This window comes from Xyrauchen texanus, chromosome 12, assembly GCF_025860055.1.
Source record: "Xyrauchen texanus isolate HMW12.3.18 chromosome 12, RBS_HiC_50CHRs, whole genome shotgun sequence".
Lineage (NCBI taxonomy): Eukaryota > Metazoa > Chordata > Actinopteri > Cypriniformes > Catostomidae > Xyrauchen > Xyrauchen texanus.
In genome coordinates this window covers 33,337,956-33,365,379 of record NC_068287.1, presented here as the reverse complement: position 1 = coordinate 33,365,379, position 27,424 = coordinate 33,337,956, and the positions used below count along the sequence as shown (strand labels likewise).

Below are 27,424 nucleotides of genomic sequence, written 5' to 3'. Positions count from 1 at the left end.
GATCCAAACTAGCTACAAGTGTCTGCTATTAAATGACATAGCTATTATCTTTGCAACACAAACAGAAAATGCATGGTTTAGTTTCAAACACGAGGAGTGAAATGTTACAATTCACCCCATAGTCTGGGTTAGTTGTAACATACCCTGGGGTGAGATGTAACATTATGATATCCACCGGGGTGATATGTAACATAATGAAATAAGGATTTTGACAAAAAAAATATTTTGAAAGGTTTTTATTTCAACACATTGTGTGTGTGTGTGTGTGTGTGTGTGTGTGTGTGTGTGTGTGTGTGTGTGTGTGTGTGTGTGTGTGTGTGGTTATTCTGCCATAGTACTTGACTATAATAAATTGAACTTGAACACTTGAACTTTGTTAAAACTGGATGCCCGTGCAAGGCTTGTGGCCTCAGGGCTCCTAATGGACAAAGTTGGGTTTCTTTTCATGTAAGCTGAAAACCAGTCTGCTCCAGCCTTTAAAGATTCATCCCATGTCTTTGGATATTTGCACTTATATTTCACAGCAAGCTGATACGCAAGTTCTCTCACCTGTAATTTTAATCACATACAAATTTCAGTATTTTCAATATTTCCCCCATCTATCCATCTCTATATTTTACACTGGCATCATTCTAAATTGATGATTTTCTCCTAACTCCTATTTTATCCCTATTTCTACTCTTTATTCTACTTACCTCGCGTGGACACAGTCCATAAAATGCATCAGCTGCCCCCAACAAATACTCAGTAAGTTGTTTTTCTTGTTCCTCAGTGAAGACCCTCTTTCCACTGTGGTAGCCTACTCTCGGAAGTTCACCTGATCCCTTCTCTTCTAACATCCTCCTCTTTTTACAGAACCTGTACAAGGTTACATGGCAAATGCCATACAACTTTGCCACAGATCTTATAGACTTTCCCTTTGCCTCATCTGATGCTCTCCTCAAAATTGTGAGAGACACCCCTCTGTCTGTCTTTCTCTTCCAAGACCTAGGCATACTGAAATTAAAATAAAACATATATAAATTGAACAAATTTTTCTTGGGGTAGGTTGTAACGTTTCATTGTTGTTACAACTAACCCAGAGTCTTGTTGTTACAACTAACCCAGAGTCATGTAGCCATGAACTAGCTCACCTTACAGCTAACAGGCAAAACATTAGCACTAACAACTTGCATGGAAAATATCTACACAGACACACAATAAACATAATACAAGTTTGATGAGTTTAACTACAAAGCAGAAATTCCCATAACAAAAACAAAAAAAGTAACTTTCTTACCTCAAAATTGTTTTTTCCACTCTAACTTGTGCTGTGTCTGCCAGAGGGCTCTACTTTATCACATGTGGAATAAGAACTAAACTGAGCATGTGCGAAGTGAATCAGGTGATTTGTAACTAGTTCCTGATTGGACAGATTGGAATTGTTACAACTGACCCGTGTTACAACCATCCCCGGTCTCCCCCCTTTGGAAGGGCTCAGATTTAATACACAGTTTAATTTATGACCACAACCGGCCAGGCTCTGTAACATTTGATGTGTCGATTATTTATAGTCCTGCCATATCGTTTTGAGTGATTTAACTTCACACAGTCTTCCAGGTACGAACAGTGGGACGAAACCAAAACGGGAAATTGATTACTCAAATTTCGCCTGTTCAATTTAAAATATTGATATGACTAAAAAAAAGTTTCTGTTTACTCTGTGTATAAACAGTGTAGCATAAAGTAGAAAAGGCTGGAAAGTTCTTCCCTGAAGGACGGCGCGCGCCGTTTGTGTGAATGATATTCTTGGAGAGCCTTTGGGTTGGCAGTGCGCGCTGACGCACGAGTGACCATTTATCTGCGCGAGGTGCTCAGTATCAGTTCAGTTCAGCTCGGGCAAACCGGAGAGCAAGAAGTACGGTAGTAATGTTGGGCACAGAGGACCAAGGAGTGACTCGCAAACGCAGCGGTACCGGTAAGCACCCGTTCGTTTAATAGCTATACTTTCATTGGGACTCTCGGTTTAGATATAAATGCGCAGGTGTTCGTCTCAAGCGAAAGGTAGGATAGGTTTGGATAACGTGTTTAATTAACATCGTGAAGTTGACTGTCAGACGGACACTAATTAGGCTACATTTGTTATCACTCAAATAGTGGCTGTAATCACAATTTGGGAACTTATTTCGATAATATGCTGCTACTAAGTTAGTTGTGGTTAATCATGTTTACTTTCCTGCCAAAACATACTCCTCATGCATCTGAAAAATAGATGAAAGTAGAACGAGCGCTCACACAATCTCATTGCTCCAGACAAGAAGTAGTAGCCCTGCCATGATGAATGGGCCATAAAATGTGTCATATTTTTCAGTTCAGTTCATTTTAGAACAATAACATTTGAGGGACATGGTTGGATGGTCTTGCTTTCAACTATAATTTCTCATCTAGACTTTAGACAAATGTAAAAAAATAAAAATAAATAATGTTCATATGGCCGGTCCGGTTTGACTTTACGCCTCACCGCTCGCGCTCGTCTCGGAGGTGTCCGTTTTCTTCCTTACTCGGGATGACATCAGTTAACTCAAAGAGCACCCCTTGGGCTCTCTGCTTTCTAGCACAAATCCTTCTTCTCGAGAAGAACTATTAAAGCACTAATAAATGTCATCTCTTTTTTTCTCACTTTGAATGTGTATTTGGCGTAGTGTTTGTGTTTGCCTAATGTTGGTGTGCTTTCAATCCCCACATTCATTCTTACTTGGGGTCGTAACGATCACAATGGGTGGACGTGATCACCACTCATTCCCTATTAAAGGAATATTCCGGGAGCTCAATCGACAGCATTCGTGGCATAATATTCCATACCACATAAATAATTTCAATTAGTCCCTCTTTTTCTTTAAAAAAAAATATCCCTGTTACAGGAAGGGACTTACAATGGAAGTGAATGGGGCCGATATTTGGTGGGTTTAAAAGGCAGAAATGTGAAGTTTATAATTTTATAAAAGCACTTACATTAATTATTCTGTTAAAACTTATGTAATATTTCAGCTGAAAAGTTGTTTATATCCTAATTTTGACCATCATTTAGGGGTTTAGGCTTGTAAAATTTGATATACTTTACACAGATTTTATCACACTAAAATCATGTTAACACACATACTGTTTACGTCTTGTGGCCATACATTTGAAAATGACTATTTTAACGTTCACTGATTGGCCCCATTCACTTCCATTGTAAGTGCCTCACTGAACCCCAGAATATTTTTTATTTTGTTTTAATTTTTTTAAGAAAAGGGACAGTCAAAATAATTTTTTTCATTCATTTCCCCCACTTCTTCATAATATCCATTTCATAATTTGTCCTCTTTTAAAATCTTTTCATCCCTCATGATCTTATCATAATTTGAAAAACCAAGAATGACAGGACGTCTGAAAACACATTTGCCACATTCCCCAGTGGGAGAGCTCGGGCTGTATCTGAGAGCAGGTGTGTGGGTCTCACCTGTCTTTAGAGGCAAGATGAGAGATGATGCCTCAGTAAGCCCGGCAACACTGTCTCTGATGTGTTTGATGTTTGGAAATCTGGCAGTGCCTGAATATTGCATACTTCTTTAGTGTGTAGTATGCCAAAAAACAGGTGCATCCCGAACCGCACACTTAAGTAGTGCGAGTAGTATGTTACCACTGAAAATGCAACAAAAAGAAGTGTACTATGAGTGTGGAATGTTGGATATTGTAGCAACTAGCTAAACTTCAGAGAAGACAGCACCTTACAAATGTAAGTTGAATGCTTTACCATCACTAAAGCACTAAACTGTTAAGCAGAAGGTTGTCGGTTCGATCCCAACAGCCACCACCATTGTGTTCTTGAGCAAGGCACGTAACTCCAGGTTGCTCCGGGGGGATTGTCCCTGTAATAAGGGGGATTTAATAAAAGCATCTGCCAAATGCATAAATGTAAATGTAGACACAAGTGTTTAACTGAGGTTGGCTAACACACTAAATCTAGTGGCAACACATTGCATGTGTTTAAAACATCACTTCCGTCAACTGTTACACGGCGATTGCTTCTGTGTTGTAAATAAAAGTACGTGCTCCATTTGGAACAATGCTACACTTTAAAAATTCTTACACTACATGGTTGACTGTAGTGTATATTAGGGGTGTAAAACGCATCAATGCCTCTGACAAAGAAATTTAGATGGATTGATTATGGAATTTAAGAAACAATATTCATAACTATATTAATACCCAATGTGATACAGATTCCATCTCAGATTACACAAGCCTTCTTGCCACAGGAGAGGAGCATGCAAGATTGTAGGAGAAAAGGTGCACTTTGAAAGTAAGAAAGTTCAGGCTGCGGATTTCACCGCTTGCAAACTTTAGAATGAGCAGGTAAATTGATGGGTGGATGGATGCTGCTGAGCTCAGTCCTATGTATCATTATTCACAACTGTTTTCGACCATTTGACCAAAGTTAGTTATAATTTAACTAACCAAAGTTAGTTAAATTATTGTTGCTTACTTCACCCATTACGATATACATTATGTTTATATTGCTTTTATATTTCCATAATTATTCAATATTTTATATAGTTATATAATTATATATAGTTATTTCTTCATAAAATAGGTTAACCACAAATGGAACATGTGGCTGTGAACGAAAACACTCACTTGTTCATTGATTTTCGCTATAGTGAATGCCACAAAACGTAGGGATAGGGAGCGATTTCAGGTGGTTCTGAAGGGAACTATTCAGTTAGCTAAATGTCTGTTGATTACAGGCTCCTGTTATTTGTTAATGACATGTGGCAGGTGCAAAAAGATAATATTTTATCTTTTGTCTCGTGAGTCGCCTCTCTCCATCTCCCAAAATGAATAGGGATATTGTGGATACCATATCCCATGTTATACCACGTTTTCATGCTACTAAATTTTAGTAGGGCTGGGAATTTGTACAGATTTTCAGATTCGATTCCGTTTTGATTCAGATTTTGATTCGTTACCGATTCATATGGGTACATTTCTGTGACAATGTCCAATTAGCTTACATATGAAAGAAAATCTCTCTCAGCTGATGCTCTTAGTTATGAAGGAAACTTCTTGGTTATAGGGATATTACGGTTTTACATTAAACCATGATTAAAAATATCATGCTTAATTTAGCTGTAAGAATTTAGAATCCACGGTTAAAACCATGAAATGGTTTATTTACATGTGGCAAAATATTATATATAATGTATAAATAAATAGAGTCTTATGAAAATAGTTTTTTATAAGATTTTGTAGGCCTAAATGGGAAAACTCTTGTACCTGTGGCGGTACTGGAGTTGTTGTTAAGGTTACGGATGGTGGCTGCATGGTGCCTTAATTGCCAGGTGTCGCCAACTGAACGTGAACTCTCATGAATTCTGATGCTTAAACACACAAATTCCAAAATGTAACAAAGAAATTCGATCTTTCAGACTCATATCCTTCAAAAAAATTTACTTAATTCAACTGATTGTCAGCATTTACTGGAAATGAGTGACTGAAGATGACGGATGTAAAGCAAGCAGACAGAAGTCCTAGAAAGACACACATACTATAAATGGGACAGAATGTTCCACTAGTCATCCAACAACAAACTAGTAAGTTTAATATTTTTAGCTGTGTTGATTTGAAAGTGATAAATTAAAGATACCACTTTTTGTAATGTTTAAGCGTGCCGACAGCGTGCGGTGCATTGGTGTGTAGTTACTATCAGTGAGTAAACTTGAAGTTGCGTCTTAAATCGTCGTCATTAAAGCATTGCTTCTGTACAAATTTACCGCATTCAACAATAAATGTCAATTTTAGTCATGATCGGACTTTAAATTGCCAGCTATAAAGCAAATTTCCAGTTATTATGCATAGTCCACAGGTTTATTTGTAAGGTGTTGTGGATAGTATGTCTGTTAGAGTCTGTTGTCGATTCTTTATGTTGGGGTGTCTGACAGAAAACAGATTGTTTTAATAAACTGATGCAGTAGAAAAAACTGTCTGATTCCATGATCTACATGTTGCGTACCCACAATAATCTTACATGGACACTTTTAAAGCACTGTGTTTACACTAAAGCACATCACTAAGCTTGGGATGCGCATAAGCGGTGTTGTGCACTAGATTGGTGTGTCTCTTATTACCTCCTATTTGTGTGTGTGTGTGTGTGTGTGTGTGTGTGTGTGTGTGTGTGTGTGTGTGTGTGTGTGTGTCAGTTTTCTTATTATTGGGCTTCCCTTAGTGTCCACATATCCCCCAGAAATACTTCCACTTAGACATTTAGACAATTGTTATGTGATATGAATTTTTTGCATCAGTGCTTTTGCATAATAAGAAAATGTGCAAATAATTGTAAAACCGGTTCCCTATCGAGAGGTCTCTGCTATTGCGTAAAACTACGTACACACTGCCAGCGACTTTATCGCTGCAGGTCGCCAGTGGCTGGCGGTGAAGTCGCTAGTGGGTGTTCCCACTACTGGTTGCCTAGTAACGTTTATAAATGACATTCACGGATGTCATTCCATTGCTGTTGACAGCGAATCTCTTTTCTTGCCACTAAAAACAAACATTTTGTAGGGAAAAGACTAAATATAAATGGAATCAGTACATAAAATACTTTATATCAAAGATGAATGAGAAACAAGGCGTGCTGTTTGCCATAGCGGCTGTTTATCTGCGGCGTAAAATGCAAATGTCGGTCTGTATGGGTCCATAAAATCCCCGCGATCTCAGATACACCTTTCCACGCAGTATTTTTCTTTAAAATGTCCTTGTACGTGGGAAGAGACATATCATAGAGCACTGGAACATTTCTAACAGCAAGAATTAGCCTTTCATCCATCTTTCCGTTACTGCAGGAGCTGAGAGAAAGAGAGAAGGATCATGTGAGCTCTCCGTCGTCTCTCCTATTGGCTGTCGCCGTTAGTCGCTCAAAGTTGAACTTTCTCAACTTTGTCGCCGCTGACACGCCACATCTAGCTAACGGTCGCGACAGCTCGATCGCGAAGTCGCTGTGCTCGCATTGAAAATGAATGGTATTGAGTCGCTGTCGCGCGCGATGTCGCTGGCAGTGTGTACGTACCTTAAGTAGCTTACGCTATGGGAAAACTCAGTTTCTCGAGAAATATTGAAGTCTTTATGTAAAACGCATTGCAGCTGCACAGCAGACAGCGATGAGCGAGGCAGCTCGGTCATTGGCTGTGCCGCAACTGCTCGAACCAATGACGGGGCGACTCTGAACGCGCGACCAATGGGTGCGCGCCCAATGGGTGCGCGCCTCGCGTTCGCGCGCTCAGAGCCTGCCGAAATTAGCATAAAATAGGCAGGCTATATAATGGGCACCCCGTCATGCGAGTTCCTTTAGATTTAATCTCCTTCAGCGAAGACCTTCTCTTCGCTGGATCCTCCGGATTGTTGGAGTCTTTCGCCGCCGTTGACAAGCTTACAGCGAGACTGCTAAGAGGACGCCGGCGCCTTCAGCCGCTTCGAAGCCTTCTGCTACGCCTATCCGGCGCGCGATCGCATATCCTTTACTGCAAGCGCTCGCCCCCGCGATGCTTTTAAAAGTAAAAGAGTAATTTTCCAAGGCGTTGTTTCAAATGCCTTCAGCCTGTGCCTCGTGCAGAGGCCCTCTTCACGACGGAGATCGGCACATCATCTGCACTCGCTGCCTGGGTCTGGACCACGCAGAAGCTGCACTTATTCGGGCGAATGCTCCTTGGGCCTCGCCGAGCTGGCGCTTCGCTTTGCCGTTTTCACCGCAAGCGAGCCGGCTTCCACCGTGCTGCCACCTCCGTTCGAGCCGCGCAAGAAAAGCGCCGCCCACAGAGGCTGCCAGAGCACGCCGACTCGGTGACGTCACGCCGGCCCAGTCCGCGTGCATCACCGCTACCAGAAATCTCCCGCCGCCAGTCCATTTCACGAGGCGGACCTGCACCCCTCCAACAAGGTGGTGGGTCTCATCTCGTTCGGCACATCAGGGGACGATGATGGAAAGGATGACAGCCTTGACGCTGCATCCGACGACTGGCTGGGCTCGTTCGACCCCGCGCCATCGACATCAGCGGACACGGCGCGGGCACCAGCATGGACTCGGAAATCGTCCGTATCCTGTCAAAAGCCGTGGAAGACCTTGGGCTCGACTGGTCTTCCCCGGAAGAACCCGCCCGCAGCCGGCTGGACGAGTGGTTCCTGCAGGGGCGCCGGCAGGCCCCCCGACAGAGACCCTCTCCTTTCTTCCCTGAGGTCCACGACGAGCTCACAAAGTCGTGGAAAGCCCCGCACTCTGCTCGCCTAAAGCCTTCTTTTTCTTCCTCGCTCTCCTCAGTGGACGGCGCGAGAGAAAGAGGCTACGAGGCAACTCCGCCCCTCGAGGAGACCGTGGCCAACCATCTATGCCCACCCTCCACGGCTGGATGGAAGGCCAGAGCTTCTCACCCCTCGAAGCCCTGCAGAACCACCTCAGCTCTCGCCGGTCGTGCATACGCCGCCGCCGGCCAAGCTGTGTCAGCGCTGCATTCGATGGCGGTCCTACAAGTTTTTCAGGCCAAACTCCTCCGCACCATGGACAAGTCTGGACCTGAACCCGAGGCTTTCAAGGACCTGCGCAGCGCTACGGACATAGCCCTGCGAGCCACAAAGGCCACCGCCCAATCCATCGGCCGGGCCATGGCTAATTTGACCGTCCTTGAGCGCCATCTGTGGCTAACGCTAACGGAGATGAAGGACGCGGATAAGGCACCATTTCTTGACGCGCCTGTCACTCCAAGCGGCCTGTTCGGACCGGTGGTGAGAGAATTCACTGAGCGCTTCACTGAGGCTCGGAAGGATTCGCAAGCTATGCATCACTTCCTGCCCAAGCGTTCCAGCTCATCTCAGAAACCGCCCCAGCAGCAGCAGCGAGCCAGGGCAGAGCCGCCCGTCTCCCAGCCGAAGAGCAGACCTGAAAAGGACGCTCGACGCCGCTCGCGTTCCGCTGGCCGAAGAAATCCGCACGAGCAACGAGGTCCTCGGCCCAGAATCACTCTGAACACGGAGCTCGTAAGTCTTCCTAGCAACAGGAAGAAAAAGAGAGAGTACGTGTCTCACAAAAGCCGGACCGCTCTCTCTCAAACATCTAAAACATTACCCAGTCCCCTTACAGGCGGCTGGAAATGTCTATACAGCAGTCAATGGGCCAGTCATAAAACTCGCTCACCTGCAATCAAACGCCGTTTTTACGGCGACACACAGAAATCACGAAAAGAGTCATTTTCTGCCTGTGTCACTAAGGGTTCACATGTCCACACTAAAGTGCGCATTCCCACATACAGTGCCAAATAACTCCCCAGTTCAGGCTGGATGTCCCAAAAATGTAGATCGTTTGCCTATTGTCATGTATGCACCACTACACACAAGCACTGTTCCCACATTTATAAACACTTCCTCAGTAAAAACGGGAAATACTATAACTGTAGCGCGCGTGCCTGCTGTACTGCACGCACCCCTACACACAGCTACCCATACAGTTTCAAACAGCTCTCTATTTCATGCCGCAAGCATCACAGATGCAATGCGCGAGCAAAGAAACTCCCCGCTAAATGCGGAAAGCTTTATGAATATGGCGCGCGTGCCTATTATGATGTATGCACCCCCACCCCAAAACACTGTTCATACAGTTTCAAGCATCTCTCCGACTCATGCTGTGAGCATCTCGGAGATAGCGCACGTGCCTGTACTCTCACATGCACCCCTGCACTCGGCACTCAATACGGCTGCTCAGCGCGCACCTGCGCCTCTGAGAGCCGTAGACTCTGTGTTAGCACAAAGCGATTTGCCGGTGGGGCCCATACGTCACTGCGACACGCCCCCAGCCAGCATTCAGCCCATATCTGTCGCGAGCAGAAGCCTGGGAAAAAATCCCGACATGCCGAAATGGGTTTTGAACATAATAAAACACGGATACTCACTTCAGTTCGCTCGCAGACCACCCCGCTTTTCAGCGGTGGTCGAGACGAAAGTGAGAAAAGATGTGTCACATGTTCTACGCACCGAGGTGCTCAAACTGATAGAGAAGGGCGCTATAGAAACTGTTCCTCCCTCTTTGAGCGAGGCGGGTTTTTACAGCCGCTATTTTCTCGTCCGAAAAGGACGGTGGCCTTCGCCCCATCCTGGATCTCAGACATCTGAACAAAGCTTTAATGATTCGCTCGTTCAGAATGTTAACAACCAAACATATCCTCGCGCAAGTTCGCCCCGGGGATTGGTTTCTATCAGTGGATTTGAAAGATGCTTACTTTCACATTCCGATAGCGCCTCATCACAGGCCCTTTCTGAGATTCGCTTTCGAGGGACAGTCATACCAGTACACAGTACTACCATTCGACCTATCATTGGCCCCCGTACATTCAGCGAAATGTATGGACGCGGCACTTTCCCCCTGAGACAGCGGGGAGTGCGAATACTGAATTACCTCGATGATTGGCTAATCATAGCACAATCAGAGGACCAGTTAATGACGCACAGATCTTGGATTATCAGCCATCTAGAATACCTGGGTCTGAGAATCAATTTTGCAAAGAGCGTGCTATCCCCCAGCCAGAATATCTCTTTTCTGGGAATAGTGCTAGACTCAGTGCAGATGACAGCGCCTCTCATCAGAGCGCGCGCTCTCTATTCGACGCCTTGCAACATCGTTCAGAACGGGCGCGCACGACCCCGTCAAACGATTTCAAAGAATGCTCGGTCTCATGGCCTCGGCATCAGCTGTACTCCAGCTAGGATTGTTGCACATGCGTCCTCTACAGCGCTGGCTCAAGAGCCGTGTCCCCACTCACGCGTGGCGCTCGGGCCACTTTTTGATCAGAGCGAATCACGGCTGTATAAAAGCCCTGACGCCCTGGAAAGCCATCAACTGGTATCAAACCGGCGTGAGTCTGGGCGTGAGTACGCGGAGAAAAATTATCATGACAGATGCCTCCAAAATAGGATGGGGGGCCCTTTACGAGGGCAGGCCTGTCTCCGGGTTTTGGTCAAACCCGGAAAAGCGCCTACACATAAACTGTCTGGAAATGAAAGCGGTCGCCTTGGCTCTCAGAGCCCTGCTTCCGTACCTAAAAAAACGAACACGTCCTGGTCCGAATGGACAACATGACAGTAGTTTCGTATATAAATCGCCAAGGTGGACTCAGGTCGAGCTCCCTGCACTCTATGGCCAGGGAGCTCATCCTATGGTCACAACACCACCTGCGCTCGCTAAGGGCAGCGCACGTGCCAGGTGTCCTGAACCAAGGAGCGGACATGCTATCCAGAGACAAGGTTCTCCCAGGAGAATGGTCTCTCCACCCTCTGACGGTTCAGTGGTTATGGCAAACCTTTGGCGAGGCAGAGGTCGACCTCTTCAGCCTCCAAGGAAAACGCGCACTGCCCTCTCTTCTTCTCAAAAGCACGGACGCGCTCGCCCAAGTTTGGCCGAGCAGCCCCTTGTATGCTTTTCCCCGATCGCGATGCTACCTCAGGTCATCAGTCGGATCAGGGAGGTGAAATGTGCAGTGCTCCTGGTAGCCCCACTCTGGAAAAACCAGACGTGGTTTCCAGAACTGATACAGATGATGCAATCTGCCCCATGGCCGATTCCGCTGAGGCAAGACCTCCTCGGACAGGCCAGCGGGATGATTCTTCATCCCCGCCCCGATCTGTGGGCCCTCCATGCATGGCCCCTCAACGGGTTCCCGAGAACCTCCCCAGTGGAGTTTTGAGAACCATTACTGAGGCGTGAGCGCCCTCTACGAGGCGCTTGTATGCCCGAAAGTGGAAAGTGTTCAGTGACTGGTGTGATACCAAGAGTTTGAACCCCAAAACTTGCAAGATATCAAGTGTAGCTGCTGGAGGCGGGCCGCACACCCTCCACGCTCAAAGTCTATGTGGCTGCCATAGCGGCATCACACAATCCTGATAAAGGACATTCATTAGGGAAAAACGATCTGATCCGTTTCCTAAGAGGCGCTAGGAGGATGAACCCTCCTCGCCCACCTTCGGTGCCGATCTGGGACCTGGCCACGGTCCTGGACGCACTCAAGGGTGCCCCGTTCGAACCTCTCCGAACCGTGCACCTTAAGCAGCTCTCGCTTCAGTTAAAAGAGTGGGCGACCTGCATGCGCTGTCATCAAGCGCTGCTTGCCTGGAATTTGGACCTAACGACTGCAGAGTTGTCCTTAGGCCAAAGTACGGGTATATTCCTAAAGTGCTCTCTACACCCTTCAGAGCACAGGTGATATCTCTGGCAGTGCTATCGTCCCCAGCAGACGAAGGCGACGCAAATTTACTCTGCCCGGTCAGGGCACTCAGAGTATATTTGGAACGTTCTGCCCTGTTCAGACAGACGGAACAATTATTCGTATGCTTTGGGGGCCGAACTAAGGGTCTCGCTGTCTCAAAGCAAAGAATATCGCGCTGGATAGTGGATGCTATAGCGCTGGCTTATGAAGCCAAGGGCCTTCAATGCCCCTTAGGCATCAGAGCTCACTCTACGAGGAGCATGGCCTCCTCGTGGGCATGGTCGAGTGGGATACCCATTGAAGATATTTGTGCGGCGGCATTGCATTCCAACATTCTATCAGCCTGACTATAGAATGGAATAGAGTGTGTGTATGCTGGGCATCACCTCCTCCCTTATAAGGTCCGTCTCTGACCGACTTAGAGGATTTATTATGCGTACCAGTACATAAAAAGCTCAGTACATAAGATGTGTGCTTGTGTTTGTACAAAGAGCGCCCCGACTTGGGCAAGGACGCTCTGTAATATCCCAGTATATAGCTCGCCGTTGGCCGGCTCGGGGAATAATCACTTTGCTTTAAAGCTCAGGCACCTGCCTCTGGTTTTATAGAGCGAAGTCAGCACGCACGGCGTTTTACATGGTGTTCCCATAGCGTAAGCTACTTACGCAATAGGAGAGACCTCTCGATAGGGAACGACTCGGTTACTAGCGTAACCTCGGTTCCCTGAGAGGAGGGAACGAGTATTGCGTAAGCTGCCGTGCTTGTGCTTGGTCAGTTCGCTTCAGTCGATTGAACCTAAAGGAACTCGCATGAGGGGGTGCCCATTATATAGCCTGCCTATGCTAATTTCGGCAGGCTCTGAGCGCGCGAGTGAGCGCGCGCCCATTGGTCGCGCGTTCAGAGTCGCCCCGTCATTGGTTCGAGCAGTTGCCGCGGCACAGCCAATGACCGAGCTGCCTCGCTCATCGCTGTCTGCTGTGCAGCTGCAATGCGTTTTACATAAAGACTTCAATATTTCTCGAGAAACTGAGTTTTCCCATAGCGTAAGCTACTTACGCAATACTCGTTCCCTCCTCTCAGGGAACCGAGGTTACGCTAGTAACCGAGTCGTTAACCATAATCTCTACTTTATTACCCTTCTAGGTACAATTCTAAAATATAAATTTTACAAGTTATATTTTATCATTAGTTTTTCATCAAATTGGTCACAAAAAGCAGTTTGAACTCCACCCTTGTTAATGAGCTGGCCGGAAGTGTCCCGTTTAAAAAAAAGTAAAAATATTGTTAAAATGTAAAAATAAAAGTTTATAAAAGTATGCGTTTCAAACACACACCAGGCGTTTCAATTCAGAAATCATTAATTAATCCACTGGAGTCGTATGGATTAATTTTATGATGGCTTTATGTACTTTTTGGAGCTTAAATTTGGCAACTATTTGCTTGATATTTATGGACCTACACTACTTAAATATTCTTCAAAAAAATCTTCATTTGTGTTCTGCAGACGAAAGAAAGCCATATACATCTACGATGACACAAGTTGAATTGAGTATGAAATGCACTTTATATTGCAAGTAGCATAATAATTCAGGTATTAAGTTAATGTTGATTTAGTAGTCAGATAATTTTTAAGGACCCTAATGAGAATTAACCATGGTTTATTATAATAATATTGTGGTAATCATGCTTGTAGTATCCATGACAGAACATGTGGCAGAAATCATGGTTTTGATACAATTAACTGAAGTGTTTGTTCTGTACAAAATAGAGAATTCTTACTTTGGATATGTCAGTAGTAATTTATTTCTGAACATAGTTAGTACCAAACCATACCGAAACCGTGACCCTAAAACCGTGATACAAACCGAACGTGAGAAATGTGAACCGATACACCCCTAGCAGCCAAACATATAAGCCAAAACTTCTTGGTCCTAAATGCATCTGTGACTCTAGTGCTCACGTCTGGGGCATGTCTGTTCTGTCAAAATAAAGAACAGAAGTTTAGTAAAAACTTCTAATCTTTTTTCTGCATCTTTATAAAAATAATCATGAATTGTTCCAAAATAATCTAAATGGATCGAATCGTGACCAATAGTCAGGTAAAGAATTGTAATCAAGTTGTTGTAAGAGCAAATATTTACACTCCTATTGTATATTGTTATTGCATAGTGTATACAGTAGTGTGTCATTTAGGACACAGCTGGTATGCCTGAATCCTTAGTATTTATTAAAGATTAGGCGAGAAATACCTGAATGACCTACTGTAATACAACCAGTGAAATTCTGAAGTGCACATTCACTGGACACTGTATTGTCCCATAATACCACAGAAGCCATGGAGACGTTCAAAATCCTCATTTAAAAAAATGTTCGGTGGCTCGTTTCAACTGTATATATGCTTTATATCTCACTTTATAAACATTGCTATTTTGAATCTCTGTAAGCACTAGATGTGCCGAGGTTTCAGTTAGTCATGGATGTGGTAGGTCTATTTGAAAAGCATTGTTACACATCAGAAAGGAAACTGCATACAGTTAAAGCAGTGCTTTGACTATACAAAGCAAAGCACTATCATAACTAACATAACACAATAACTCTAAATAACATATAAACACCTCTTCTCTTAGAGCTGCATGACTCAGAGAGTGAATGGTACAAGAGAGCAAGTGCTTCACTCAATAGGCCCAAGGCCATGACTTCAGAGTGAAGATGATTAAGGGTCTTTTCTTAGAATTATAGCATATAATCTTAGAGCATATATTGTATATTTAAAATAATCAATGTGCTATTTATTCTTGAGATTTTAATGTATTCATTCTCAAAGTTTTATTTAAACAACCCACTTCCTGGCTCCCAGTAGTGGTTTTAACAAGACAACAATAAATAATTGTTGATTATAATTATAATAACTAACAACTGAATTCCAAAATGTTATTTAGTGAAGTAGTATGTTTTTCACACCCTGTTCATAAAAAATATATGTAGGGGAATGTTGCTTTTTTTAATCACTTAGATTATCTTTAACTAGATTTTTATTTCATTAAACATTTTGAATGTACTTGGCTACAACAGCTGATAGGATGAATTTAAAATAATGATTTGAAATACATTTTACAACCCCAATTCCAAAAAGTTGGGACAGTATGAAAAATGCTATGAAAAACAAAAAGTAGTGATTTGAAATGATATTCACACTTTGCTAAATTGAAAACACTACACATTATATGATGTTTTACCTTGTGAATCTCTTTTTTTAATGTACTAAGTAATTTCAAATCAGATGATTGCAGCACATTCCAAAAAAGTTGAGACGAGGAGCTTAAGACTAATAACAATTTGACGAGTTAAAATAAAAAGGCAATGTGAAACAGGAGATGTTAAACAGGTGAGGCAATCATGTCACAGTATATAAAAAGCCAGATGAAACATCATTCATCTGTAATAGATATCATGAACATTGGTTTGGGATTACTTTAGTAAACCTTTGTTAGTCAACACAATTCGCCACTGCATCAACAGATGCAAGTTAATACTTAACTATGCAAAGCAGAAGCCCTACATCAACACTGTCCAGAAGTGCTGCCGTCTTCTCTGGGCTCTGTCTCATCTTAGATGGAAAGTAGAACAGTGGAACCGTGTTTTTTGGTCCAATGAGTCCACATTTCAAATAGTTTCTGAAAAACACAGCCGTTGTGTTCTCCAGGCCAAAGAGGAAAAGGACCATCCAAGCTGTTATCAGCATCAGGTCCAAAATCCAATGTCTGTATGGGCCAGGGTTGTGTCAGTGCCCATGGCACAGGTAATTCGCACATCTGTGAAGGCATCATTAATGCAGACAGATATGCACAAATTTTGGAGCAGCATATACTTCCATCCAGCACCGTCTTTTCCAGGGATGTCCCAGCATTTTAAGCAGGACCACTTCAAACCAAATGCTCGCCAAATAAGCAGAGAGCGTGGGTACTAGATTGGCATACCTGCAGTCCTGACATCTCCAATTGTGAATGTGTGGTGCATTATGAAGCGCACAATACGCAATGAAGACCCTGAACAATTGTGCAGCTGAAGACCTGTATAATGGATGAATGGGGAAAATTCCACTTTTTAATTCCAGTATTTTTCATACTGTCCCAACTTTGTCAGAATTGGGATTGTATGTAATTTTTAAAGCAAAAATTTTCAAAATGGGGCCCCTGGTTTGTCAGTTGCTTGGGGCCTCCAAAAACGTAAACCCCCCCTGCTGGCTCCCCTTTTAACTCCCTCCTCTTCAATGACATGTTGGACTCTGCTCCATTATATCTTGATTTACTGGATGCCAATGGTCTTCTTGTGTTCTGAACAGCCGCTGCATCCATCGCCGCAAACAGAGATATACCACCTGGCAGAAATGCGCTCAGCTGGGGCAGGATGATGTTATTGCACTGCCCCTGCTGCAGCGATTGTGACTACACTATTTACTTAGCTTTCCTATTTACTGTGATTGGGCCTAAATCCTGACTAAAATTGTTCATATATAATATTTCTCTGTAGAAATGAACATCGTTGTGAGGACACTACAATTTCTAGTATTTTCGACATAAATGGGAGATTTGAAATTGGTCTATAATTAGCCAATTCTCCAGGATCAAGCTGTAGCTTCTTAATAAGCAGTTTGATAACTGCCATTTTAAAATGTATTGGGACATGTCCTAAGGAGAGCAAGGAGTTAATAATATTAAGAGGTTCTGTGATTACAGGGAATATCTCTTTTAGGAGCTTAGTTGGTATTGGATCTAACATGTTGTGGCTTTTGATGTTTTGATAAGTGTTGTTAGCTCTTCATGACCTATGACAGCGAAGGATTGAAGTTGCTCGTGAGGAAAATTATGAGACACTGTTTTCTGTGGTACTGTGACAGATGATTGCAAAATTCAAATTTTATTTCTGATTATTGAAATTTTATCAGTAAAGAAATTCATGAAGTAATTTCTATTGTGCTGCGATGGAATATCTGGTTCAATCAAGACTTTATTCCTAACCAATTTAGCCACCGTACTGAATAAACACTTTATTAGTGGTTATTTTCAATGAGTTTGCTAAAATATGCTGACCTTATAGCTTTTAGTGCCAGTCTGTATCTACAGACACTATCCTACCATACACCGCAAAATACCTCTAATTATGTATTCTTCCACTTGCGGCCCATTTTCTGAGCTGCTCTCTTGAGAGCTTGAGTTTGATCATTGTACCATGGTGTGGGGCTTTTTTCTTTTCTTTAATTGAAGGGGCAACACTATCAAGAGTGCTAGAGAAGACTGTATTTTTTGTTATTTCTTTTTTTGTAACTTCTTCTGGAATTTTTGGCTTACTGAGTATATGAGATAAATCTGGAAGATTATTAGTGAAGCTATCTTTAGTGGTCAAAGAAAGATAGCATGGGGTAGATTGAGCAACATTATCTGATCGTAGCAGACAAGAGATGAGGCAATGATCTGAGATGTCATCGCTCTCCGGCAGAATTTCTATAATATTGACATCAAATCCATATGACAGAATTAAATCTAGCATATGATTATGGTGATTAGTTGGTCCTGTTTCATTTTGTCTGACTCCAAGAGAGTTGAGAATATTGATAAATGCTAATCCCAATGTGTAATTTTCCTTTTTATGTGAATGTTGAATTCACAAACAATTAAAGTAACTACTAGATCTGATTGAAAATGTGCAAATTCACCAAGTAAATCAGAATACGGCCCAGGTGCCCTATCTACTGTAGCAAGGGCAAAAGTCAACAGAGATATTTTATTTTTATCTGATGGTCACATTAAGCATTATTAGTTTAAATGACTTAAACTTATATCCTGTCCTCTGAGTAACACCAAAAACTTCACTGTAAATGGCAGCAACACCTCCTCGACCCTTCAGGTGAGGCTCATATTTATTACAACAATCTGGGGAGTAGATTCATTTAATAGCTGCATAGGAATGTAAACTGTTGAGCAGAATGCTTTGCTTTTAAATATAGGACTTTCTCTCTGTGTCATTCACTTCTCTCAGCTCATCACTCTGTCCAAATCATTCATTACCTCTTCCATCATTCTATTTTAATGGCTGTGAGAAAGCTGGCGATGAAGAGACACAAGAGGTGTGACGGAAAGAGAGTATTCTTTGAAACATAATTTTAGGTTTACAATACAGAGTAACAACACGCACATATAAACAAACATTAAAGTGATAGTTCACCCAAAAATTTAAATCATGTTGTTCCAAACCCACATGACTTCCGTGTAACACACCAACCTCATTTTATAGACTAGCCTTACCCGTCATATACTTCCATTGCCTTTTTTTGTCCATTCAATGAAAATTAATGTTGACTAGAGGCTGTCATTTCTGCCAAATATAGCCTTTGTGTTCCATAAAAGAAAGTTATGTGAGTTTGGAACAACATCAGGGTGGGTAAATAATGACAGCATTTTCATTTTGGAGTGAACTATCCCTTTAAGGGTACATGTGGATGTAGTACTGTACTATTGCATACATATTCTAAAGTTCATAATTCAAAGTTCCTCTTTCCAGTCCACTAAACCTTTAATGGGCTGCAAAAATGGGCCATTCAAAAATTGTCATGTCAACTATAACATATGACCGCTCATGATTACAAACCAACACATACTGTATTTAGTATTCATGAACTTGGGCCATCCAAACAGCAATAGCCACGTTTACATGCAACCAAATAATCAGTTTATAATCCGATATATCTCAATATTTTTGAAATCTCAAAAAGACCTCATGTAAACACAAAAGTAATCTGATTGAGCTGGATTCTAATGAAATTTTCAGCCGATTGAAAGGGGTGGTGTTTTATCCTTTACCATTTAACCACCTGCTTAATTTTTTTCCACTTTTCTACTGTTTCAGCTGCGTGTATATTACCGCACACACCGTTTTATTTTTTCCGCTTGACTACATCTTGCATTTTGACTGCATGCATTCGTTTTCTCCTCTGTGTTTTGCACAGATTATTGCATTAATCTCAAACATCTGCCGTTCAGGAATCAACACAACAACAGCAAACAATTGTGGGAAGTCATTGCATCCACTCATGTTATTGCTTCCTCCATTGCATGCCACATGTTTGCTATAGCTTCTTCTGTCAGCAGTAATGGATTTAAATATGATAAATGTAAGGAATTAGTCAGGCTGATGGGAAAGGTTAATGAGTTAGAGGCATGCATCAGAAAGCTAATGGACTAAACAGTTATAATTTAGTATAACCAAAACAGTTATAATTTAGTCATATATAATAATTTTCCACACTGTCTCTGGCCCTCTGTCTAAAATGCTTGGTTTTAAGCTGTCTGGCCCTTTAAGACTTCGAAGTAATCACCCAGTGTTGTGATTGGCTAACATCATGCAGTCCTTCCAATACAGCTATATTTGAATTGCAATCTGAAGTAAATGAAAAAGCTCCACACTACATTTCAGGGTTAACACATAACATAGACCCAACACATTTCATCGGAAATTTGTTCACTCCAGCAGTACCATAAAATATTAAACAGTCATGACATATGAAATATCCTTGAATAAAATATCTATTTATGGATTTGCAGTCCAATAGTGTTTTAACTGCCCCATCCTTCAATAACAGTGTATTTGCAAAACATGAATCATATTGCGACTGTAATACAATCCATGATGTTGGGTGCTTCAACAGGCCAAAGATGATGGTCTTCACATCTCACGTCTTCTGTGTTTGTTTACAGACTGGACTGCATGTGTTTCATCCATCCAGTGCAGGCAGCAAAATGATAAGTAGTTTTAAATGTTTTGCTACCGCTCTTAAAACGCGGCGCACTTCGCTGGTGTTGTGTGGAAAGGCACCAATAAGATCAAAGACGTCCATGTTTAAAAAAGTCCAACAATTAAAAATTGCACAGATGGTTGCAAAAATGGGCCTTCCAAAGAGCAGAACAGCATGACAGTGCTGCTGAATGAAACACAATAGGGTCTACAATTTTGAGTTATAACTTGACATTGCATCTTTTAATACAGATGCGAGATGAATGATAATGGTCAAAGCCGTTCATCTAGTGCACGTTTATGTAGAAAAACATTTCAATCCAGACAGGCAAATAAAGATGACCTGTGTAAATCCACTTTGGATGAATCTCCCATAACAGGCCCATCTGCATCTCACTCCCTTTCACCCGTGTGACTGACTGAGCACCAGTGGGCAGGGACAAGGGTACAATGACAGGAAAATAGGCATTGCATATGCAGATATATTTGGTCTCTGTGACATCATAAGTTCCACAAATTCCGGATGAGCCAATTTTGCAGCTTGATTTAAAAAAATGCTCTTTTTCTATTAATAAGGATGTTTTGAGTTCTAAAACTTACAGTATGTTTTTTTTTTTTGTACAATGACCTCTTATATTAGAATGAGCTTTATTGCCAAGTATGCTCCACATACAAGGAATCTTTCTTGGTGACAGAAGCTTCCAGTGCACAAACAACAAGAATAAAAGTAAAGACAAATAGAAATATAAGTATATATAGAAATACACAATAAGACAAAAATATACATATAGTATGTACAAATACAAATCAAGGGAATGTAATGCAGAAGAGGTAGGATATGTTAAATAATATAATTGACTAGGTTGTATATTGCACGTTATTATAGTATAGTTTTAACTGTTCATGGTGCTCAGTGCTCTGTAGCGTCGGACAGAAGGCAACAGTTCAAAAAGGTAGTGGGCTGGGTGAGTGGGGTCCAGAGTAATTTTGCCAGCCTTTTTTCTCACTCTCGAAGTGTACAGTTCTTGAAGGGAGGGCAAGGGGCAACCAATAATCCACTCAGCAGTCCGAACTGTCCTATGTAGTCTTCTGATATCCAGTTTATGTGACCAATGTATGTGGTAATCATATATAAATTTACCATGGTAGTAACATTGTGTTCTTTGAAGTACTTTGAAGCACCATGCAAATACAGAATGGTACATCGATATGGTAATTGTATATCAATGTACCATGGCATCTCTCGCTCTCACACACACACAAGAAATTTGGCCTCTGATGATAGATCTTGTAATTCTGTGTCTAGCTGCTGTATTTTTGCATTGTATAGATAAATATATAGATGAACAGTTATATGTATAACAGTTTTTATACAGGAATGTGCAAATTAAATTGTTTAAATGGGTATTGGTTTGAGGTAGTAATCTAAATCTGAAAATAAAATGTAAAAATAGTGATTTTTCATATTGAACATGTCATGTTCTCTGTTGTCTTTTGTTTTTGTGCTGTTATTTTGAAGGTTAGTTTAGTTCCTGTTTCCTGTTTGGTTTTTGTAGTCCTTTTGTAGTTTCATTTTATGATTGGTTTTCCCCTGATTAGTTCTCATTCCCTGATTATTTCACCCAGGTGTTCCTTATACCCTTGTTTGTTCCTTTCTGTATTTAAGTCCTTGGTTTCCCTGTCTCCTGTGTTAGTTCTTGCATATTTTTGATGCTCTGTGCCAGGTCTCCCCTGTTTGCTTGTTTCTGAGTTTTTCTTTATGTTTTTGAATAAACTGCTGTGTCTAGATCCTCATTCTCCACCTGCTTCGTCACAGAAGAACTAACCAACCATTATGGATCTAGCAGCTGTCAGAATTCTCCTCCTTAGGCAAGAGGACCGTCCAGTTGAGGTTCACGTTCGTGAGTTTTTAGATCTGGCAAATTTAGTGGACTACCCAGAATTTTCCTTGGTGGTTTTCTTCAGAGCAGGTCTCTGTAGTTCACTAAAGGAGCTGTTGCCTCCGGTGGAACCTCACTGGACGCTCCTTGAGTTTGTGGAGGAGACTCTATGAGTGAGCGGCTTGCCGTTCACTGTGGGTGTAGAGGAGGGTTTATCATCTCCTCCCACTGAGGTCACCCCCTCAGACTTCCATGGCTCGTTCCCCTATGCCTGCCATGGCCAACGAGCCAACGCTCACGCCTGCCACGGTCAACGAGCCAGAGCCCACGGCCACCGAGCCAGCATTGCCAGCTCCATTCGCTAGGAGGAGGAGGAGGAGGAAAAACAACTTCTGCTCCCCAGCCTACGCCTGCCACGGTCAGCGAGCCAGAGCCTACGCCTGCCACGGTCAGTGAGCCAGCGCCTGTAGCCTCGACCGTCCCAGAGCCCGCGCCTGTAGCCTCGACCGTCCCAGAGCCAGCAGCCATGACCGTCCAAGAGCCAGCGCCTCCCGAGCCTCCCAGAGCTCCGCCTCCCGAGCCTCCCAGGGCTCCTCCCGAGCCTCCTCCGCCTCCCAGGGCTCCGCCCCTTGAGCCTCCCATGGCTTCAATTCCTGAGCTTCCCAGGGCTCCGCCTCCCAGGGCTCCACCCCTCGATCCTCCCAGGGCTCCGCCTACAGAGCCTTCCATGGCTCCACCTCCTACGGCTCCGCCTCTCGAGCCTTCCACGGCTCCGCCTCTAGAGCCTCCTACGGCGCCACCTCCCCCAGCTCTGCCTCCCGAGCCTTCCCGGGCTCCGCCTCTAGAGCCTCCTATGGCGCCACCTCCCTCGGCTCTGCTTCCCTCGGCTCTGCCTCCAGAGCCTTCCAGGTCACTGCCTCTAGAGCCTCCTATGGTGCCACCTCTCTCAGCTGAGCCTCCTGAGCCCCCCACGGCTCCGCCTCCAGGGCCTTCCATGGTTCCGCCTCCCAGGCCCCCCTGACCCGGTCCCCGACCTGTGGCCTCCTCCCAGGCCTCCTGACCCGGTCCCCGACCTGTGGCCTCCTCCCAGGCCTCCTGACCCGGTCCCCGACCTGTGGCCTCCTCCCAGGCCTCCTGACCCGGTCCCCGTCCTGTGGCCTCCTCCCAGGCCTCCTGACCTGGTCCCGGTCCCTGTCCCAGTCCTGTGGCCTCCTCCATGTCCCACTGACCCTGTTCCCGGCCTGTGGCCTCCTCCCAGGCCTCCTGACCCAGTCCCTGTCCTGTGGCCTCCTCCCAGGCCCCCTGAACCTGTCTCTATCATGCAGCCTCCTCCCAGGCCCCCTGACCCTGTTCCCGACCTGTGGCCTCCTCCCAGGCCTCCTGACCCAGTCCCTGTCCTGTGGCCTCCTCCCAGGCCTCCTGACCCTGTCTCTATCATGCGGCTTCCTCCCAGGCCCCCTGACCCTGTTCCCGACCTGTGGCTTCCTCCCAGGCCCCCTGACCCTGTTCCCGACCTGTGGCCTCCTCCCAGTTCCCCTGACCCTGTCTCTATCATGTGGCCTCCTCCCAGTCCCCCTGACCCAGTCCCTGTCCTGTGGCCGCCTCCCAGGCCCTTGTGCCCCCTTGGACTGCCTGCTTTGCCCCTTGTGTCCCCTTGGACTGCCTGTTTTCCCCTTGTGTCCCCTTGGACTGCCTGTTTGCCCCTTGTGCCCCCTTGGACAATTTGTTTTTGTTTTTTCTTTTTTGTGCCTTTTGGAGCGTCTGGAATCCGCTCCTTAATGCGGGGGCTCTGTCATGTTCTCTGTCTTTTGTTTTTGTGCTGTTATTTTGAAGTTTAGTTTAGTTCCTGTTTCCTGTTTGGTTTTTGTAGTCCTTTTGTAGTTTCATTTTATGATTGGTTTTCCCCTGATTAGTTCTCATTCCCTGATTATTTCACCCAGGTGTTCCTTATTCCCTTGTTTGTTCCTTTCTGTATTTAAGTCCTTGGTTTCCCTGTCTCCTGTGTTAGTTCTTGCATGTTTTTGATGCTCTGTGCCAGGTCTCCCCTGTTTGCTTGTTTCTGAGTTTTTCTTTATGTTTTTGAATAAACTGCTGTGTCTAGATCCTCATTCTCCGCCTGCTTCGTCACAGAACACGTGTTTGTAGAGGTAGTAGTACAAATATGAAATAAAATTACGTTAAATGTTGAACACATAGGTTTGTATAAGTAGCATATCTAAATATGAATTTACATGTTTTTTGTTTTATATGTGCACATACCAGTAAGTATTGCAACATACTGTATACTTGTATACTGTATTGCACTAAACTGTAGTATACTGTACCAAGGCTTGATAAACATAATGTCTTTTAAATGCTTTGTCTATGACAGTATGCTCCATGCATCTGCAGTTGAAAAAAATATGAAGTAGCTTAAATGTAGCTAGCTACTTTTGGTGTGGCTTGTAGTGTAACTTGCTACTTTCTCTGAAGTGTAGCATTTAGCTTAGCTTAAATGTTTCTGTTCAGGTGTGTGTGCGTGTGTGTGTCAAGAGCAAACTAAAGAGCCCAAGGATGCTTTTCATTCTTATCCGATGCGCTTAACCAATGTCTTTGTTTTATTTGGTTATTTTGTTGTGGTAGCCTGAAGGGCTCTTTGAAATAACTGAAATAATTTGACAAAGTGAAATGGAACCGTTATGCTATCAAGATCTGGAACTATTTTATAGGCGTGCATTTCCTTGAAAAATAATTGCAAACCTTAGAACTTCCGTCAACCAATCAGAATCAAGCATTCAACAGACCTGTGGTATAAGGGACATAGAAACAGTACATTCAAATCCGCAATCAGATTGAATTTAATCGAATTGATGAAAATTAGTGCGTGTAAACATACTGAATGTGTACTAAGTTGGTACACAGACGTTCACCAATTGTCACAGGTAATTTACATTACTTTTAAAGGTACTGGAGTCAAAACAGCCCATTTAAGGAATATTTTACATGAAATATAATGTAAGCTCTGTACCAACACATGCTGAATATTCAACAAAATTATTTTAACTTCTCTTAGTTTGTAAAAACCGAGGGCAAATGCATTTAAAAGTCAGAAATGTTTGTTAAAGCAGTTCATTTTGTTAATTGCATTAGTCCAAATGTCTTTGATAATTCACAATGTAAGTTTTAATATATACAGTATTAAAGTTTGTTGTATAGGTTTGGATACCTGTACACGATGACAACATTTTCATTCAGAATTTTTCAATTCAGTCCTGTTGAGACTGAATTGTATTTTAGCTCTAATGTCACTGTAATGTAATGTGCACTCCTGTAACTGTACACTCGGTCCTGGTGGCTTTCCTCACTCCAGCAGACAGAGCGGTCAAGTGAGACAACCCCTGTCATCTCTCTCTCTCTCTCTCTCTCTTTCCCTTTTTCTCTTTCCATAGCACTATCTCTGTTCTTCTCACCCTCTGCCTCACTTCTCCCCTGTGTAAAAGTGTGTGTCCTTGTACATGTGTTTCTGTACCGTGTATGCCATGGTGTGTGACAGCTGTCTAGGCCCCAAGGGCATGCAACCTGCCCTTTTCTGAAGCGCACCTCCAGCGACCCCGCATCACGCTGTCTGTGCTCCCCACTGGTGAGAGCTCAACTCTGGGCGGGAGCTGGCCTCTCCTCAGCGGGGGCCCGGAGGTCTGGTGGGTTAATGTTTCAGTACCGTGCCCTCTCTCATTTCTCATCACCTGACAGCCGGTGGCTACTACTGCCTCCTCCACAGAATACACGCACACACATGGATATAAAGACAAGCAAATCAAATAGCCTATGTATATTTAAAGGAATAGTTCCAACAAATTATAATTCTCTCATAATTTTTTTTCTCATTACCTCATGTAGTCTCAAACTCGGATGACTTTCTTTTTTCTGCTGAACACAAACAAAGATATTTTAATGGAGAATTGATGTCTGTTTGTCCATAAGATACAAATAATTGGTGACCAAATTTTCAAGCTACATTAAGGCAGCATTAAGGTAATCCATAAAACAGTGGCTTAATCAATGTCTTCTGAAGCAATCCACTTAGTTTTGGGTGAGAACAGACCAAAAAGTAACACTTTTCTTTTTTTTTACTGTACAAATTGTCATTGCAGTCTTTAGGCAATATCATGATTTCAAGCTTGATTACACTTGCTAGTGCTTTACGCATGTGCAAAGCACTATATGTCGAAGTTTAATCAAGCATGAAATCATGATTGCCAAGGAGACTTATGATGTCAAGATTTATAGTGAAAAAGGAGTTATATTTTGGTCTCTTCTCAACCAAAATCATCGGATCTCTTCAGAAGACATGGATTAAACCACTGGAGTTTTATGGATTACTTTATTGCTGCCTTTACGTCCTTTTTGGAGCTTGAAAATTTGGTCACCAATTACATTGTGTGGACAAAGAGAAATCATCTCTTTTAAAATATCTTTGTTTGTGCTCTGTGAAAGAAAGAAAGTTGAGTTTGAAACGACATGAGGGTGAGTATATGATGAGAGAATATTCATTTTCAGGTGAACTATTCCTTTAAGAGTTAAGTTTATTGTCAAGAGATTTTAGACATACAATGACTGTCAGGACCTGTGAAAAAAACATTTGGATCCTGAAAGAGGTCCTGCACTACTTCACACACTCCCACAGATACAGTGTGATTGCCCACAATTTTGCTGTGCCAATGCTGCCCTACAAAGGCAAAACACAGTTACTACGCCAAAACTTGAAACAGAAATGGTGTTTGCCTTTAGTGTGGGTTTTGTATTTGCTACAGATTTCACACTTTATATTCTCTCATTCAGAGCATAGTTATGATGTACCCATCTGTTACTGGATAGATTATAGCCTAAGAGACTCAATTTTGACCAAATGTGTACAGTAGTTATTATATTTTGTCTTCGCATGGCAGAATGGCTACTCAGTACAACAGAGAGGTATTGTGTAAACCAGGGGTGGGGAACGTCAGGCCTCAGGGCCGTATAAGGCCCGCGAGACCATTTTACCCGGCCCGCGAAGCCATTTGAGAAATAGGCCTTGATTCAACTAACCTGAAATGAAATGGTGTTTTTGGTGTGTAAAGGTGCGTACACACTGCCAGCGGCATCGCTGTCGCGACCGTTGGCGACTAGATGTGGGCGTGTCCATCGATGCGACAAAGTTGAGACAAGTTCAACTTTATTCAAATGAAGAGCGACTAACGGAAGTGACAGCCAATAGGAGAGAAGACGGGAGAGCTCACGTGATCCTTCTCTCTCTCTCTCTCTCTCTCTCAGCTCCTGCAGTAACGGAAAGATGGATGAAAGGCTAATTCTTGCTGTTAGCAATTTTCCAGCGCTCTATGATATGTCTCTTCCCACGTACAAGGACATTTTTAAGAAAAATACTGCGTGAAAAGGTGTATCTGAGATTGCGGGGATTTTGTGGACCCAGACAGACCGGCATTTGCATTTTCGCCACAGATAAACAGCCGCTATGGCAAA

The 27,424-nt window shown here is 43.2% G+C and overlaps 1 protein-coding gene across 1 annotated transcript in view; it reads left to right on the top strand.

Annotated features, from left to right (window-relative positions):
* The first annotated feature begins 1,884 nt into the window (after nt 1–1,884).
* The window catches only part of LOC127652637 (zinc finger protein 385D-like), a 151,467-nt gene continuing 125,927 nt past the window's right edge, over nt 1,885–27,424 (top strand). Inside the window, exon 1 of the mRNA XM_052138897.1 lies at nt 1,885–1,957. Coding sequence (XP_051994857.1) covers nt 1,909–1,957 — 49 coding nt within the window. The 5' untranslated portion in view covers nt 1,885–1,908. The remainder of the gene's footprint in view (nt 1,958–27,424) is intronic.